Source organism: Bidens hawaiensis, unplaced genomic scaffold, assembly GCF_021521415.1.
Source record: "Bidens hawaiensis isolate Kalapana, Puna unplaced genomic scaffold, B.hawaiensis_p1.1 tig00038460_1, whole genome shotgun sequence".
NCBI classification, from domain to species: domain Eukaryota; kingdom Viridiplantae; phylum Streptophyta; class Magnoliopsida; order Asterales; family Asteraceae; genus Bidens; species Bidens hawaiensis.
Window position 1 is genome coordinate 47,038 of NW_027505542.1, and position 17,367 is coordinate 64,404.

The 17,367-nt window shown below is 40.9% G+C and overlaps 1 protein-coding gene across 1 annotated transcript in view; it reads right to left on the bottom strand.

The window, feature by feature from the left end:
* LOC143613835 (transcription factor ICE1-like) overlaps positions 1 to 17,367 on the bottom strand; it is an 89,481-nt gene continuing 72,114 nt past the window's right edge. Inside the window, exon 4 of the mRNA XM_077087445.1 lies at positions 1 to 58. Coding sequence (XP_076943560.1) covers positions 56 to 58 — 3 coding nt within the window. The 3' untranslated portion in view covers positions 1 to 55. The remainder of the gene's footprint in view (positions 59 to 17,367) is intronic.

Genomic DNA, 17,367 nt, shown 5'->3' on the forward strand with positions numbered 1-17,367 from the left:
CTAGGCCTCGTGCTGCAAACCATATGGATGTTCACTGCTCTTCCTTATATCTGCATCACTTCAACCTAGAGCCACCAAAATAAATGATAAATAGATGTTTACAGTATCATTATAATTGCAATTGTTGTCCATGAAAAGCAGATGTTTACATTATGCCTCAACCAACAAATTTTGAAATGAGCTCAAAGGCATTCTCAATAATGTCTTTGATTCTGATTTGTCATCCCCTGTAAACAACCAAAGGTCCACACAGGTATATTCGACAACGGTAATTCAATTTTCTTACAGAAGTTCTCTGCATCTTAAACATCCAGTTCTCTATTTGAAACCGAAATTATTATTACTTGCTCTAGTTTGAACCTAAATACATGAAATTAGGTTTTTTTATAATCTGAATTAACATGTGTGTTTGAATAAAACTTTTGATGTGGGCCCAAGTATAGAAGACCGGACCATTATGTTTCTAGAGGCTCAAGATCGCGCTTCAAAAGGAGCTACACAAAAATGGGCTTAACTTGGGCTACGGACCTCCTTTTCAGACGTTCTACCAGTCATAACGACCGTTGGAACGTGGGCCACGTTGTGGTAACATGACATAGGCGGGTTATCCCATTTATTTTTCCGAAATCGGGCCTCTAGATACACTTTTGGGCCACTTTTGTGTTTTTCGTCTACTTTTTGTGTTTTTTTTTGCTGTTGTTGGGCCTTTGGTTGTTTGTTTCGGCCCAAACCTATTTTGGCTTCTCTATTAGTATGATATGAATGTAACCTAACTGATCATTGATCAGTATTAATAAAAAACTTTTGGCTTTTCAAGTTCTTGACTTTTGGGTCAAATTTGGGGGTTTGGGGAAGGATCTTCATGGGTATTCCAAGAATCAACGTGATTAGCCTTCGGATTCTCATCGTACGTTGCATCAGTTGGTATCAAAGCCGAATTCCTGGCTCAAAAATGCCTCCAAGGAGAAACAGGCAACCAATCGATGAGGTTTATGAACGAGAGTTGGAACAACAGTTTATGGCACGGGTGGGGCAATGATTGGATCAAGTGGTCGATCAACTGACTGATCGATGGCTGACTTGATGAATCATAGAAGGAAGGCACCTGAAAACAGGGATGGGCGTCCCTTTGATAATCCTTTTTATGGTGATGATGATTCGTTTTCCGATGAGGTTCATGAGAAGGAACCAAGGCGTGAACATGGGGATGGCAATCGGCAATGGGATTTTGGGATGCGAATCGATATTCCAGAATTTGATGGGACTAGTTTGGATCCAGAAGGGTTCATTGATTGGTTGGCCACGATAAAGTAGGTGTTTGAATTCAAGGAGGTGCCTAAAAATAAGCGGGTACCTTTGATCACTACCAGGCTACGTGGGAGGGCATCAGCGTGGTGGCAACAATTGAAGGTGACACGAAACAAGCTTGGGAAGTCAAGGATTGTGGCATGGCCCAAGATGAAAAAATGTTTGCGGTCTAGCTTTTTGCCTCACAACTTTCAACGGTTGATGTATCAACATTTGCAGAATCTGAAGCAGGGATCCCGATCAGTTGATGATTATACAACCGAGTTTTACCAATTGGTGGCTCGTAACGATATTCAAGAAATAGATGAACAACTTGTTACTCGGTATATTGGGGGTTTAAGGGTTCATATCTTGGACTCGGTAAGTCTTTTTGATCCGTTAGCAATCCCCGAGGCACACCAACGGGCATTGGCTTTTGAAAAACAAAACCATCGGGTGGGCAGTTCAGATTCACCAGCCCTTACTGGAGGAGGTTCGGGGTCGGGTGGTGGAGGACCTCGTGTCGTGCCTACTCAGTAGAAACTGGGGTGGTTTAACAATGCCAGTTCATCTTCTAAGGGGGCTAGTAGTAGTGGGGTGAAGTGTTTCAAGTGTAGTGAGACGGGCCATCGGCAAGTTGGCTGTAAACAAGCTGGTAAGAGGCATTTGTTTGTTGAATCTGAGTATGAAGAGTATGAAGAGGCCCCAGAGTATGATGAAGAACCTGAGTATGAGGAGGTTGTTCTGACCTGTGATATGGGGGTGAACTTGGTGGTTAGGCGTTCTTGCTATACACCAAAGGCTGACGGGGACGGATGGCTTAAGCGTAACATCTTCCACTCCACATGTACCATTCTGGGGATGGTTTGCACGTTTTTTATCGATTCTGGAAGTTGTGACAATCTGATTTCTGAAGAGGCAGTCCAAAAGTTGGCCTTGAAGACGGAGAGCCACCCCAAGCTTTACAAGCTTCAATGGCTTAATAAAGGGGGAGAGGTAACGGTCTGTAAGAAGGCCCTTGTTTCCTTTTCTATCGGGGCCACATATAAAGATGATGTTGTGTGTGATGTGGTTCCTATGGATGCGTGTCACTTGTTTTTGGGTAGACCTAGGGAGTATGATCGAAGTATAGAACATGACGGGCGGTCCAATTCTTATAGCTTCATATTTGTTGGGGTGAAGATAACGCTTGTTCCTAGCAAGCCCAAGAAGCTAGCCACAAAGCACTCAGGTAACCTGTTGACCATTAGTCAGTTTGAAGAGGAGTTAAAAGATGCAGAAACGGTTTTCGTGTTGATAGGAGAGAAGTGTCTGAGGAGACTAAAATTCATGAAGCTATGGCTCCATTATTTGATGAATTTGTTGATGTCTTTCCTGATGAATTATCAAATGGTTTACCCCCGTTGCGTGACATCCAACACCATGTTGATTTGGAGCTAGGTGCCCAACTGCCTAATAAGCCACACTACAGAATGAGTCCTAATGAGCATGAGGAGTTGCGCAGGCAGGTTGAAGACTTGATTTCTAAGGGGTATGTTCGGGAAAGCATGAGTCCATGTGTTTTCCCTGCTCTGTTGACCCCCAAGAAGGATGGAACATGGCGTATGTGTGTTGATAGTCGTGCCATCAACAAGATTACTGTCAGGTACAGATTTCCAATTCCTCGACTTGATGATTTGCTTGACCAAATATGTGGTTCCACTATTTTCACGAAACTGGATTTAAAGAGTGGGTACCATCAGATTCGCCTTAGACCAGGTGATGGTGGAAAACCGCCTTCAAGACTCGTGAAGGGTTGTATGAGTGGTTGGTGATGCCTTTTGGTTTATCTAATGCCCCCAACACTTTTATGCGAGTCATGAACTAGTTGTGTAGGCCCTTTATCGGTAAACTTGTGGTGGTGTATTTTGATGATGTTCTCATTTATAGTGCTAATATTGGTGAGCATGTTAGCCATATACGACATGTCTTGACCTTACTCCGAAAAGACAGTTTTTATGCAGCCAGAAGAAGCATGTCTTCATGGCCCCAAAAGTTCTCTTTTTGGGATATGTTGTTTCGGGGGAAGGAATACTGGTAGACGAGTCTAAAGTTGTAACGATTCCTGCAAATCCAGGTATACCCTAGCCGGTATATACTATTTGCGTGTTATTTAATATTGATTATATGAGTTATAGCACGTTTATACGAATATATATGGTTCACAGTATGAATCATACTCAATTATATAGTGAATCGTATTGGAATTACAATCAACCAATGAACGATTATTGAAACCCGAATGAATCGGGAATTACATTATAGACGAAATATATAATGTTTAGTGATATTTATGAAGTATTAATGCTTCGGGATAAGTGAATTATAGCACAGAAAAAGGATTTCGATTTATTGGTACGTCGGTACGATAAACGAAACCTTTAACACCAAACCAAGCAAGAGACGATCAATCAAGCCGAAAAAGATGCGTAATTATTAATAATATGATGTTTTAATGTCATGGGTTAAGTTTTTAAAGTTTTTAAATCAGTTTTATGTAAATTTTATTTTCACCCGAAAAACAACCATTTTATGCTCGTTTTAAGCCGAATTACGAGTTTAAACGAGAAACGAACTGAGCCAGATTATCCACAACATTATCCGGATTGCGTAATCCGAATATGTGGCTTAGAATGGATTTGTGGGGCCCACCCCCATCCACCATATTGGACCGATCGGTCCTTTGATATTATCATTCATTTCATTTTCTTTTTTTTTACAACCCATTTCACATAAAAACTCTCTCAAATCCTTTCATACTTTCAAGTGTTCATCAAATCCATCTCTTCTAATCAAGAACACAAGGTATAAACATGTTATAATACATGATCTTTGGTGTTGGTTTCTTTACTTTGAGTTGTTTTGCAAGAACAAGAGGTTCCAAGTGAAATATGGGTGAAAACCCGAGATGGAACCGGTTCTCGTATGATCAAGGGATGTATACAAGTTATACAAAGGATCTTGATCCAAGTAATGAGTTAAAAGTGTTTAGAATAAAATTTTACGGTTAAAATCTTGTTAAAATGGATTTCCAAGTGAAAGATGGGTGAAAACCCGAGATGAAACCGACTCTTGCATGATCAAGAGATGTATACATGTTATACAAGGGATCTTGGTCCAAGAAATGAGTAAAGAGAGTTGAGAACGGATTTTTACGGTTAAAACCTTTGTTTTTGCATAAAAACCGACACTAGGAAAGAAATGGCTTGATTGTGGGTATAACTTGCTTGGTGTGGTGTTGAGGTGCTTGTAAGTGTTGTATCTAGCGGCTAGCAAAGGCTAGAAACCGAGATCCTTGCGATCTAAAGCTAGAAAACACAAAATAGTTCGGTTTTCGTGTGTATATGAAATTTGGACAGATTTTCGTGTGCTTAGAGTTGGGTCACGAAATTTCACAGCTCGGGTAATTATTTGTGCTAAAAAGAACATAAAAACAAGTTTTTAAAGCTTAAAACGTGTAAACCGGCAAAGTTCGCATAAGCGAGCTGACTGGTACATGAAAACTCTAAAAATGGACTATTTCATAAATCTAAGTAAATTAAGTAAAAATAAATCATCCGAAAATAATTCGGATGATTTGGGTAATTTTACCCGATTTTACCGTTTCCGGCACCGAAATACCGGAAACGGGCCCCACGGCCAAACGGGGTGTTAAACCGAGCTATAATTTCATCACCTTAACTAAATTGACTGTCAAACTCTAAGCAATGTCACAATCTGAGTCCTTAGAAGTGTCACGGGGTAACATAGTCCCCGAATCGAGTACAGTACTGGGTTAACAATGTTCCCAGATGTACCGATTGATACGTATTTAAGTTATGGGAATTATATAGTAACGACTAGATATTATATTACAGATCCAGGCACGTAGCTGTTCCTTGTATTACTCACCGACTCACAAAAGGTGAGTTTTCACGAGCCCCTTTTAATGAATTGTTTTAATTATATTTTCCCGGGGCGGAAAACATGTCTTATTTAAAGTATTTAAGTACATACCGATCGTATGGAAATACTTGTACATTTATATATATATGGTCTGATGCACAGAATATATATAAAATGTTTATCATGTGTTATTGTTCTGGGGTAACATAGTTCCCAGGGGTTATTATTGTTCTGGGGTAACATAGTTCCCAGGGGTTATTATTGTTCTGGGGTAACATAGTTCCCAGGGGTTATTATTGTTCTGGGGTAACATAGTTCCCAGGGGTTATTATTGTTCTGGGGTAACATAGTTCCCATGGGTTATTATTGTTCTGGGGTAACATAGTTCCCAGGGTTATTATTGTTCTGGGGTAACATAGTTCCCAGGGGTTATTATTGTTCTGGGGTAACATAGTTCCCAGAAAGTTAATGGAAATGTCCTGGGGTAACATAGTTCCCAGCATGATTATATTGTTAATAAATGATTATTAAAATGATTTGTCAGTGTTTATTTAAATTAGTGAAACTCACCAACTATTCGTAGTTGACCCGTTTTCTTTACATGTTTTCTAGGTATGCCCAAGTTGGAATGATTGATATGTGCTTAACTATCTGTGCTACCTGTTGGAAGCTTGCTGCTCTATGTTTTGTAATGAATATATATTAATGTCTTATTGGTAATATATGTGTGTGACACCTAGACAGTAACGCAACTCGCAACAATGTAATATGTTATAAATTAATGTAGTGGTATTTTCTTTATAAGCAATGCTGTTGATATCAGATGTGTCTGTTGCATCCCGTGTACGTTTCCGCTGCGGTTACGGGGTGTTACAGAACTTGGTATCAGAGCCATTGGTTATAAAGAATTAGGATGTCTGAAAAAGATACCTAAAATATAACCAGTAGCTCAAGTATTATAGGATCTGAATATCAACTAATAATATATTGTGACGAGATCGGGATGAACTTGGATGGACAAGTGGGTTATTATGGTCCGGAACATAATAACAGACTTGTCTGCACGAGGGAATTCAGGGGAAGTCACGGGGAATTTAAATAGGTAAAATTGGCAACATATGTGTAAGTATATGATAATATTATTATGTGGTAAAATTGTATAAGTAAGTGCATGATTAATTTAATTATGAATTACACTATGAAAAGGGACTATATGTTTGTTAACTTGTGTGCAGGTAAAAATGGCAAGAACACCTAGTGTGTCGACGGAAGAGGACCCGGAAGAGGTCAGTTCCGGGGCCTCTGGAAGCCCAAGTGTAGCACCCAGCTCCGAGCCTTCGGAGGCTAGTCATAGTACTTCTAGACAGACCACCCCAGCTAGGAGTGCTAGTTTACCCTCCCCTGCTAGGGTTACCAGGTCTCCTACCCCGCCCGCACCACAGACCGCCCCGATTCCCCCCAGACACGGTCCCCGCCTCACGGCGCGGATCAGTGCCCCGTATGTTCCGCCCACCGTTACCCCACCCAGATCCACATACCACCGGGGCGAGTCTTCCCGCCCCCAACCCGAGCCTGCGACCCTACCTGTGTGGGGTCTTCCGAGGCAGGAACGGGACTTGGCGGCTTGGCTACGTGTTCTCACCGAACAGGTGAACGAGCACTCTGCCGCCCTGGTCGTGGGGGTACAGAGGCGAGCGTACCTCGGGGACAGCATACAGGACCACCAGTATGCTATTAACCAGTTAAAGAGGGAGTGCTCATACTCCCACTGGTTGATCGACCAGATGGAAACCCGAATGCGGGTTATGGTGGCGGTGTTGGTGGTGCTGGTGGCGGTGTTGGTGGGGTTGGTTTACCACCATGTGTAGATGTGTTAGATGGTAGAATCTTGAACCGCTTTTTGATACTCCGTGTAAGTAGTTAGTGGTGATACTAACACGGAGTGAATCTTGTTTAGTTATAGTACAACCACTGGCCCATAGGGGGTCTCTTGTAGGGCATATCATTATCGATACTTTTGGGTATCATTCAAGCACTGACCCCTTTACGGGTTATGTCGAGATGATACCAACATAGGGCCCTTGTAATAAAACTAGTTATGTAATGTTGACTGAAAGTATGTAAATTGATGTTTGTGTAATATGAATCAATGTTTACTAATGAATGAAATATGTATTGTGTTTTATATTTTGAGATGGTATTGATTATATATATTTCTTTGATGATTGTGTAGAATGGCACCGAAACGATCCACGAAAATATCGGAAGTAGATGTGAGCCGTTTGATTGCTCAACAGTTGGAGGCGGCGATACCGGATATAGTATCTCGCATCGCTGCCAGTATTAATAATTCATCTAATCCAACCCCTCCGAGCAATCAAACGCCCATAAATAATGACGGGGAACAAAATGCTAATCCTCCAAGGAATGATAACACTATGCCGAGTAATGACGCACCGCCTACGGTGGTCGCTACCGACAGTAATGGCCCTATCCCTACTGTAGAGACCAACCGCACTGGACCATCCAGGGGTTGTTCAATCAAGGACTTTATGTTATGCAAGCCTTTAGAGTTTAACGGGTCGGAAGGACCGAATGGGTTAGTGAAATGGTTAGAGAAAATAGAGTCAGTGGTGAATATCAGCAACTGTCCCGAGGATTGTGTCGTTAAGTACGCCACCTGTACGTTCACAGACCATGCCTTGACATGGTGGAACACCATAGTACAGACTCGAGGTCAGGCGGCGACAAACCGCATGACCTGGGCAGAGCTTAAGGATCTTGTTTTGAAACATTTCTGCCCAAAGAATGAATTGCAGAAACTGGAACATGAGTTGTGGAACCTAGAGATGCATGGGGCGGACCACTTGGGATATACCAACCGGTTTAATGAACTGTCACGATTAGTGCCGTGGTTGGTCACCCCAGAGTCAAAGAGGGTAGAACGTTATATTTGGGGACTTACTCCAGTAGTGAGGAGTATAGTTAACGCGGGAGGGCACCAGACGTATGAGGGTGCAGTGACACAGGCTGGCATAGTCACGTATGATTTCTTGCGGAGCGGATCGATAAAGGCAACAGGAGAGTCGGCTGGGGGAAAGCGAGGTACGTATGACAATAGGATCCGAGAGAAACAGCAAGGTAAGCGTGCTAGACCTACTGCCCAGAACTACGCCATGACTAGTTCGGGCGGAAGGCATGAACCGCAGAGGGGAACGTTTCCTAAATGTGGGAAATGTGGTTACCACCATAGTGGCGTGTGCAAGGAGGTGGTGTGCCACCGGTGTGGCAGGGTTGGACACTACGCACCAAATTGTAAGACAAATCTGAACAACCTGAACCGTCAACCACAACCTATTCGGGCGCAACCATTTAGAACTCAACCAGCCCGACAGCAGAACCCGCAAGGAAACCAGATGCTGACCACTAGCCGTGCTTGCTACGAATGCGGCAGCACGGATCACTTCAAAAGGAACTGCCCGAAACTGAATCAGGAAGGAAACGGGAGACAACTCGCGGGTCAGCCATCGTCGTCCAAACCGGCGCGAGGCCGAGCATTTGTGATGGGAGCGAACGAGGCGCGCCAGGACCCCAGCGTAGTGACAGGTACCTTCCTCGTCTCTGATCATTACGCTTCTGTATTATTTGATACAGGCGCCGATAGAAGTTTTGTCTCCGTTAGATTCCTTTCGATAGCAAACCTTCCTATTGGTGAAACCATAGAACCTTACACCGTAGAAGTCGCTAACGGTAAAACCATGACAGTTAATCGGATTGTTCGGAATTGCCCTTTTATTCTGAGCGAACAATCCTTCCTGATTGACTTGTTACCGGTAGAATTGGGTAGTTTTGACGTGATAGTGGGAATGGATTGGTTGGCACGTAACAGGGTAGAAATAAACTGCGAAAAGAAAACCGTCAAGATCCGGGTGTCGGATGACGAGGAGGTATTAGTGCATGGAGAAAAATCCGGCACCATGATACCATTCATATCCCATCTCAAGGTGTTGAAATATATACGTCAGGGATGTGTGGTGTATCTAGCGAGCCTGACGGCCGCTGATTCTGAGGAAAAACGGGTGGACGATATTCCCGTAGTACGCGAATTTCCACAAGTTTTTCCAGAGGAACTTCCTGGTTTACCGCCAACCCGACAAGTCAAATTCAGAATCGATTTATTACCTCAAGCCGGCCCTGTTGCTAAGGCCCCTTACAGACTTGCACCGTCCGAGATGCAAGAACTATCCAACCAGTTGCAGGAATTGTTGGATAAGGGGTTTATACGTCCCAGTTATTCCCCGTGGGGTGCACCTGTACTATTTGTGAAAAAGAAGGACGGAAGCCTTCGAATGTGCATTGACTACAGGGAATTGAACAAATTAACCATCAAAAATAGGTATCCTCTTCCCCGAATCGATGATTTGTTCGACCAACTACAAGGTGCGAGCTATTTCTCAAAAATTGATCTTAGATCGGGATACCACCAAGTTAGAATTCAAGAGGAGGATATCCCAAAAACTGCGTTTCGGACTCGCTACGGCCACTACGAATTTCTAGTTATGCCTTTTGGGCTAACAAATGCGCCAGCGGTGTTCATGGATCTCATGAACCGAGTCTGTAAACCCTATCTCGACAAATTCGTCATTGTATTTATTGACGATATTTTGATATATTCAAAAAGTAAAGAAGAACATGAGCGACATTTGAGGTTAGTTTTGGAGCTCTTGGATCAGGAGAAGTTGTATGCAAAATTCTCCAAGTGTAACTTCTGGTTACAAGAGGTGCAATTCCTCGGTCACGTTATAAACCACCAAGGAATACACGTTGATCCGAGTAAAGTTGAAGCAATTAAGGATTGGCAAGCGCCTAAATCTCCAAAGGAAATCCGCCAATTCTTAGGCTTAGCTGGATACTATCGTCGATTTATAGAGAACTTTTCCAGCATCGCCCAACCTTTAACCCTCCTGACTCAAAAGGATCGGAAATATGAATGGGGTGAAGAGCAGGAAACGGCTTTTCAAACACTAAAGCAAAGGTTGTGTCAAGCGCCAATCTTAAGTCTCCCCGACGGAGACGATGGATTTGTTGTATATTGTGACGCATCCCGTAAAGGGTTAGGATGCGTGTTAATGCAAAATAAAAAGGTCATAGCCTATGCGTCTCGACAGTTAAAAGTTCATGAGAAAAACTACACTACTCATGACTTGGAACTGGGAGCAGTCATCTTTGCACTTAAAATCTGGAGACACTATCTCTACGGTACAAAGTGCACCATATTCACTGATCATAAAAGTTTGCAACACATATTCGATCAGAAAGAACTGAATATGAGGCAACGAAGATGGGTCGAGTTGCTGAGTGACTATGACTGTGACATACGATATCACCCCGGCAAGGCTAACGTTGTAGCCGATGCCTTGAGTAGAAAGGATCGAGTCAAGCCACTAAGTGTGCGAGCGTTGGGGATGATAGTCCAGTCGAACCTTTCAGATTTGATTCGAGTCGCTCAACGCGAGGCGTTGAAAGAGGGCCAATTGGATAAAGAAGGACTTTACGGGAATGAGAAGAATTTCGAACAGCGTGTGGACGAAATTCTTTATTTCAAAAATCGGATTTGGATCCCGACCCTCCATGACCTTCGTGATTTGATCATGGATGAAGCACATAAATCGAAATATTCCATACATCCGGGATCAGATAAAATGTACAAGGATGTGAAAGAATTTTACTGGTGGCCAGGAATGAAAAAGGATATAGCCACATACGTCGGCAAATGTACGACGTGTGCGAGAGTTAAGGCGGAGCACCAGAAACCTTCGGGAATGTTGCAACAACCGGAAATTCCGGAATGGAAGTGGGAGCAGATCACAATGGATTTTGTGACACACCTCCCCAAGACGCCCCGAGGTCATGATGCAATTTGGGTAATCGTGGATCGATTAACCAAATCAGCACATTTCATTCCAATTAGGAATAATTATAACACTGAGAGACTTGCGCAAATTTATATAAATGAAATAGTGTCTCGTCATGGCATCCCCATCTCGATCATCTCCGATAGGGATAGCCATTTCACCTCCAAACTTTGGCAAGCTGTCCAAGAAGCGTTGGGAACACGTATTGACCTAAGCACAGCTTACCACCCTCAGACCGATGGCCAGTCTGAGAGGACCATTCAAACTTTGGAGGATTTGCTTCGTGCCTGCGTACTGGACTTTAAGGGAAATTGGGATCAACATCTCCCACTCGTTGAATTTTCCTATAATAACAGTTACCATAGCAGTATAAAGGCAGCACCTTATGAAGCATTGTATGGGCGGAAGTGCCGATCACCACTTTGCTGGTCTGAAGTGGGAGACCCGCAGATCATTAGATCGGATCTGGTCCAGGAGACGACCAGCAAGATTCTTGAAATTAAGAACAACCTAAAAGCCGCGCGGGACCGGCAGAAGAGTTATGCCGATAACCGTCGAAAACCGTTGTCATTTGAGAAGGGTGAAAAAGTATATCTAAAAGTATCACCCTGGAAAGGGGTGGTCAGATTTGGAAAGGCGGGGAAGTTGGCCCCTAGATATATTGGACCATTCATTATTACTGCAAAGATCGGTCCGGTAGCTTACCGACTAGAACTGCCTGAGGAACTAAGTGCAGTTCATAACGTGTTTCATGTGTCGAATTTGAAAAGATGTCTGGCGGATGAGACATCGGTGTTACCCTTAGAGGGTGTGCAAATAAGTGATAGGCTCAACTTCGTAGAGGAGCCCGTCGAAATAGTGGACGGTAAAATCAAGCAACTTAGACACAATAAGATCTCGTTGGTCAAAGTTAGATGGAATTCGCAACGAGGCCCAGAATTTACTTGGGAACGAAAGGACGAATTTCGGAAGAAATACCCCCACCTATTTCCTCAAAAGGAAGTAGTTGACGCGTAAAATTTCGAGGACGAAATTTTTATAACGGGGGGAGAATGTAACGATTCCTGCAAATCCAGGTATACCCTAGCCGGTATATACTATTTGCGTGTTATTTAATATTGATTATATGAGTTATAGCACGTTTATACGAATATATATGGTTCACAGTATGAATCATACTCAATTATATAGTGAATCGTATTGGAATTACAATCAACCAATGAACGATTATTGAAACCCGAACGAATCGGGAATTACATTATAGACGAAATATATAATGTTTAGTGATATTTATGAAGTATTAATGCTTCGGGATAAGTGAATTATAGCACAGAAAAAGGATTTCGATTTATTGGTACGTCGGTACGATAAACGAAACCTTTAACACCAAACCAAGCAAGAGACGATCAATCAAGCCGAAAAAGATGCGTAATTATTAATAATATGATGTTTTAATGTCATGGGTTAAGTTTTTAAAGTTTTTAAATCAGTTTTATGTAAATTTTATTTTCACCCGAAAAACAACCATTTTATGCTCGTTTTAAGCCGAATTACGAGTTTAAACGAGAAACGAACTGAGCCAGATTATCCACAACATTATCCGGATTGCGTAATCCGAATATGTGGCTTAGAATGGATTTGTGGGGCCCACCCCCATCCACCATATTGGACCGATCGGTCCTTTGATATTATCATTCATTTCATTTTCTTTTTTTTACAACCCATTTCACATAAAAACTCTCTCAAATCCTTTCATACTTTCAAGTGTTCATCAAATCCATCTCTTCTAATCAAGAACACAAGGTATAAACATGTTATAATACATGATCTTTGGTGTTGGTTTCTTTACTTTGAGTTGTTTTGCAAGAACAAGAGGTTCCAAGTGAAATATGGGTGAAAACCCGAGATGGAACCGGTTCTCGTATGATCAAGGGATGTATACAAGTTATACAAAGGATCTTGATCCAAGTAATGAGTTAAAAGTGTTTAGAATAAAATTTTACGGTTAAAATCTTGTTAAAATGGATTTCCAAGTGAAAGATGGGTGAAAACCCGAGATGAAACCGACTCTTGCATGATCAAGAGATGTATACATGTTATACAAGGGATCTTGGTCCAAGAAATGAGTAAAAAGAGTCGAGAACGGATTTTTACGGTTAAAACCTTTGTTTTTGCATAAAAACCGACACTAGGAAAGAAATGGCTTGATTGTGGGTATAACTTGCTTGGTGTGGTGTTGAGGTGCTTGTAAGTGTTGTATCTAGCGGCTAGCAAAGGCTAGAAACCGAGATCCTTGCGATCTAAAGCTAGAAAACACAAAATAGTTCGGTTTTCGTGTGTATATGAAATTTGGACAGATTTTCGTGTGCTTAGAGTTGGGTCACGAAATTTCACAGAGATGATCTACACATGGAAATATGAGATCTGTGAATTTTTGGTAATTTTTAAATAAAAAAGGAATATTCGGTGAATTTAATGCTCGGTTTTGGCCAAAAATAATGAAAAATAACAAAACATGATGAAAAATTCCGGAAAATTTAAGATAAGCTTTTTATATCATATAAAAGTCACCCACAAAATTTGCGCTCAGTTGGAAAAGCCTAAGTAGGCTTTTCGGTGAAACGAGTTCTAGGGCTTTCTAGCTCGGTTTTGGGTGAAAATGGCTTGAAAAATAAGTTTTAAATTCTGGAAAAATTCCAGGAAGTTCTGAGGATGATAGAGATCATCCCAGAAAAATTTGGGATTTTTCTAAAGTGTTTTGGTATTTTTTGACATATTTAGTGTTTTAATAAGATTTAAAAATAGATAAATAAATGTAAATATAGGAAAATAAATCTGGAAAAATTCCAGAAAGTTATGAGGATGATAGAGATCATCCCAGAAAAATTTGGGATTTTTCTAAAGTGTTTTGGTATTTTTGATATATTTAGTATTTTAATGAGATTTAAAAATAGATAAATAAATGTAAATATAGGAAAATAAATCTGGAAAAATTCCAGAAAGTTATGAGGATGATAGAGATCATCCCAGAAAAATTTGAGATATTTCTAAAGTGTTTTGGTATTTTTGATATATTTAGTATTTTAATGAGATTTAAAAATAGATAAATAAATGTAAATATAGGAAAATAAATCTGGAAAAATTCCAGAAAGTTATGAGGATGATAGAGATCATCCCAGAAAAATTTGGGATTTTTCTAAAGTGTTTTGGTATTTTTGATATATTTAGTATTTTAATGTGATTTAAAAATAGATAAATAAATGTAAATATAAGAAAATAAATCTGGAAAATTTTTACAAAAATTCCTTACTGTCAAATTAAGTTTTGTGCAAAATTTCAAGACCCGAGACTAATCGGGTAATTATTTGTGCTAAAAAGAACATAAAAACAAGTTTTTAAAGCTTAAAACGTGTAAACCGGCAAAGTTCGCATAAGCGAGCTGACTGGTACATGAAAACTCTAAAAATGGACTATTTCATAAATCTAAGTAAATTAAGTAAAAATAAATCATCCGAAAATAATTCGGATGATTTGGGTAATTTTACCCGATTTTACCGTTTCCGGCACCGAAATACCGGAAACGGGCCCCACGGCCAAACGGGGTGTTAAACCGAGCTATAATTTCATCACCTTAACTAAATTGACTGTCAAACTCTAAGCAATGTCACAATCTGAGTCCTTAGAAGTGTCACGGGGTAACATAGTCCCCGAATCGAGTACAGTACTGGGTTAACAATGTTCCCAGATGTACCGATTGATACGTATTTAAGTTATGGGAATTATATAGTAACGACTAGATATTATATTACAGATCCAGGCACGTAGCTGTTCCTTGTATTACTCACCGACTCACAAAAGGTGAGTTTTCACGAGCCCCTTTTAATGAATTGTTTTAATTATATTTTCCCGGGGCGGAAAACATGTCTTATTTAAAGTATTTAAGTACATACCGATCGTATGGAAATACTTGTACATTTATATATATATGGTCTGATGCACAGAATATATATAAAATGTTTATCATGTGTTATTGTTCTGGGGTAACATAGTTCCCAGGGGTTATTATTGTTCTGGGGTAACATAGTTCCCAGGGGTTATTATTGTTCTGGGGTAACATAGTTCCCAGGGGTTATTATTGTTCTGGGGTAACATAGTTCCCAGGGGTTATTATTGTTCTGGGGTAACATAGTTCCCAGGGGTTATTATTGTTCTGGGGTAACATAGTTCCCAGAAAGTTAATGGAAATGTCCTGGGGTAACATAGTTCCCAGCATGATTATATTGTTAATAAATGATTATTAAAATGATTTGTCAGTGTTTATTTAAATTAGTGAAACTCACCAACTATTCGTAGTTGACCCGTTTTCTTTACATGTTTTCTAGGTATGCCCAAGTTGGAATGATTGATATGTGCTTAACTATCTGTGCTACCTGTTGGAAGCTTGCTGCTCTATGTTTTGTAATGAATATATATTAATGTCTTATTGGTAATATATGTGTGTGACACCTAGACAGTAACGCAACTCGCAACAATGTAATATGTTATAAATTAATGTAGTGGTATTTTCTTTATAAGCAATGCTGTCGATATCAGATGTGTCTGTTGCATCCCGTGTACGTTTCCGCTGCGGTTACGGGGTGTTACAAAAGTTGCAGCCATTAAGCAGTGGCCAACCCGAAAATCAATAACTAAAGTACGAAGTTTCCATGGTCTTGCTTCATTTTATAGGCGATTCATACGAAATTTCAGTTCCATTATGGCACCAGTGACAGACTGTATGAAAGGGAAGAACTTTATGTGGAGTGAAGATGTTGAGTCAGCTTTTCAGTTAATTAAAGAAAAACTTACAAAGGCGCTGATTCTAGTATTAACAGACATTTCTAAAGCTTTTGAGCTATATACAGATGCCTCGAATGGTGGAATTGGGGCAGTTCTAAGTCAAGGGAGGCGGCCCGTTGCCTATTTCAGTGAAAAGTTGACAGGTGCTAAGCTTCGTTATAGCACTTATGATATTGAGTTTCATGTAGTGGTCCAGGCTCTGAAACATTGGACCCACTATTTGTTCCATAAGGAGTTTTTTTCTTTTTACGGATCATGATTCCTTGAGGCATATTCGTAGTCAGGACAAGGTGTCTCATAAGCACGCAAGATGGATGGCTTTCTTGGAAAAATTTACTTTTGTGTTGAAACGCAAGTCTGGGGTTTCGAATCGGGTGGCAGATTCTTTGAGTAGGAGGAGTAATTTGCTTGTCTGTATGAGGGTTGGTGTGTCGGGTCTAGACACCTTCAAGGAACAACTAATGGTGGACCCTTATTTTTCTGTTGTTTTGTAGGATGTGCAATATGGGAAGAGGTTAGATTTTCTAGTGCATGACGGTTTCCTTTTCAAGGGAAATCAATTGTGTATTCCAGATTCAAGTCTTCGCCTTCAAATCATTCAATAGTTACATGGTGAAGGGCATGTTGGAAAGGACCGTACTTTACAGTTGGTGCAAGTTTCATACTTTTGGCCCACTATGCGCAAGGAAGTAGACCGGTTTATGAAACGTTGTAGGGTCTGTCAAGTGTCAAAGGGAACCGCTACTAATGTTGGGCTCTATATGCCTTTACCCGTTCCTTCACAGCCTTGGGTTGATATTAGCATAGATTTCGTGTTAGGATTACCACGTACTCAGCGTGGTCATGATTCAATATTTGTTGTTGTTGATAGGTTTTCTAAAATGGCTCACTTTGTTCCTTTCAAGAAGAGGACAGGTGCAGTTAATGTAGCTCAATTGTTCTTTCGAGATATTTACCGATTGCATGGGTTACCAACTTCTATTGTGTGTGACCGGGACACTCGTTTTTTAAGTCATTTTTGGCATAGTTTGTGAAAGATGATGAATACTCAGCTCAATTTCAGTAGTGCCTACCACCCTCAGACAGATGGGCAGACTGAAGTGGTTAATCGTTCACTTGGAAATTTACTACGGTGCCTTGTGGGTGAACATGTTAAGGCCTGGGATCAAAAACTATGTCAAGCTGAGTTTGCTCATAATCATGTTGTCAATCGAAGTACCGGGTTAAGTCCTTTTCAAGTGGTTTATTATGCTCAGCCACGGGCACCCCTTGACCTGATGTCACTTCCCGTTCCTGTTTCTGTTCCCAAGAAGGTGAAAGATTTTGTTGAAGGGCTACATGAGATTCATAAAGATATGCATGACAACCTGGTTCGAGCCAATTCAAAGTACAAGCAGGCTGC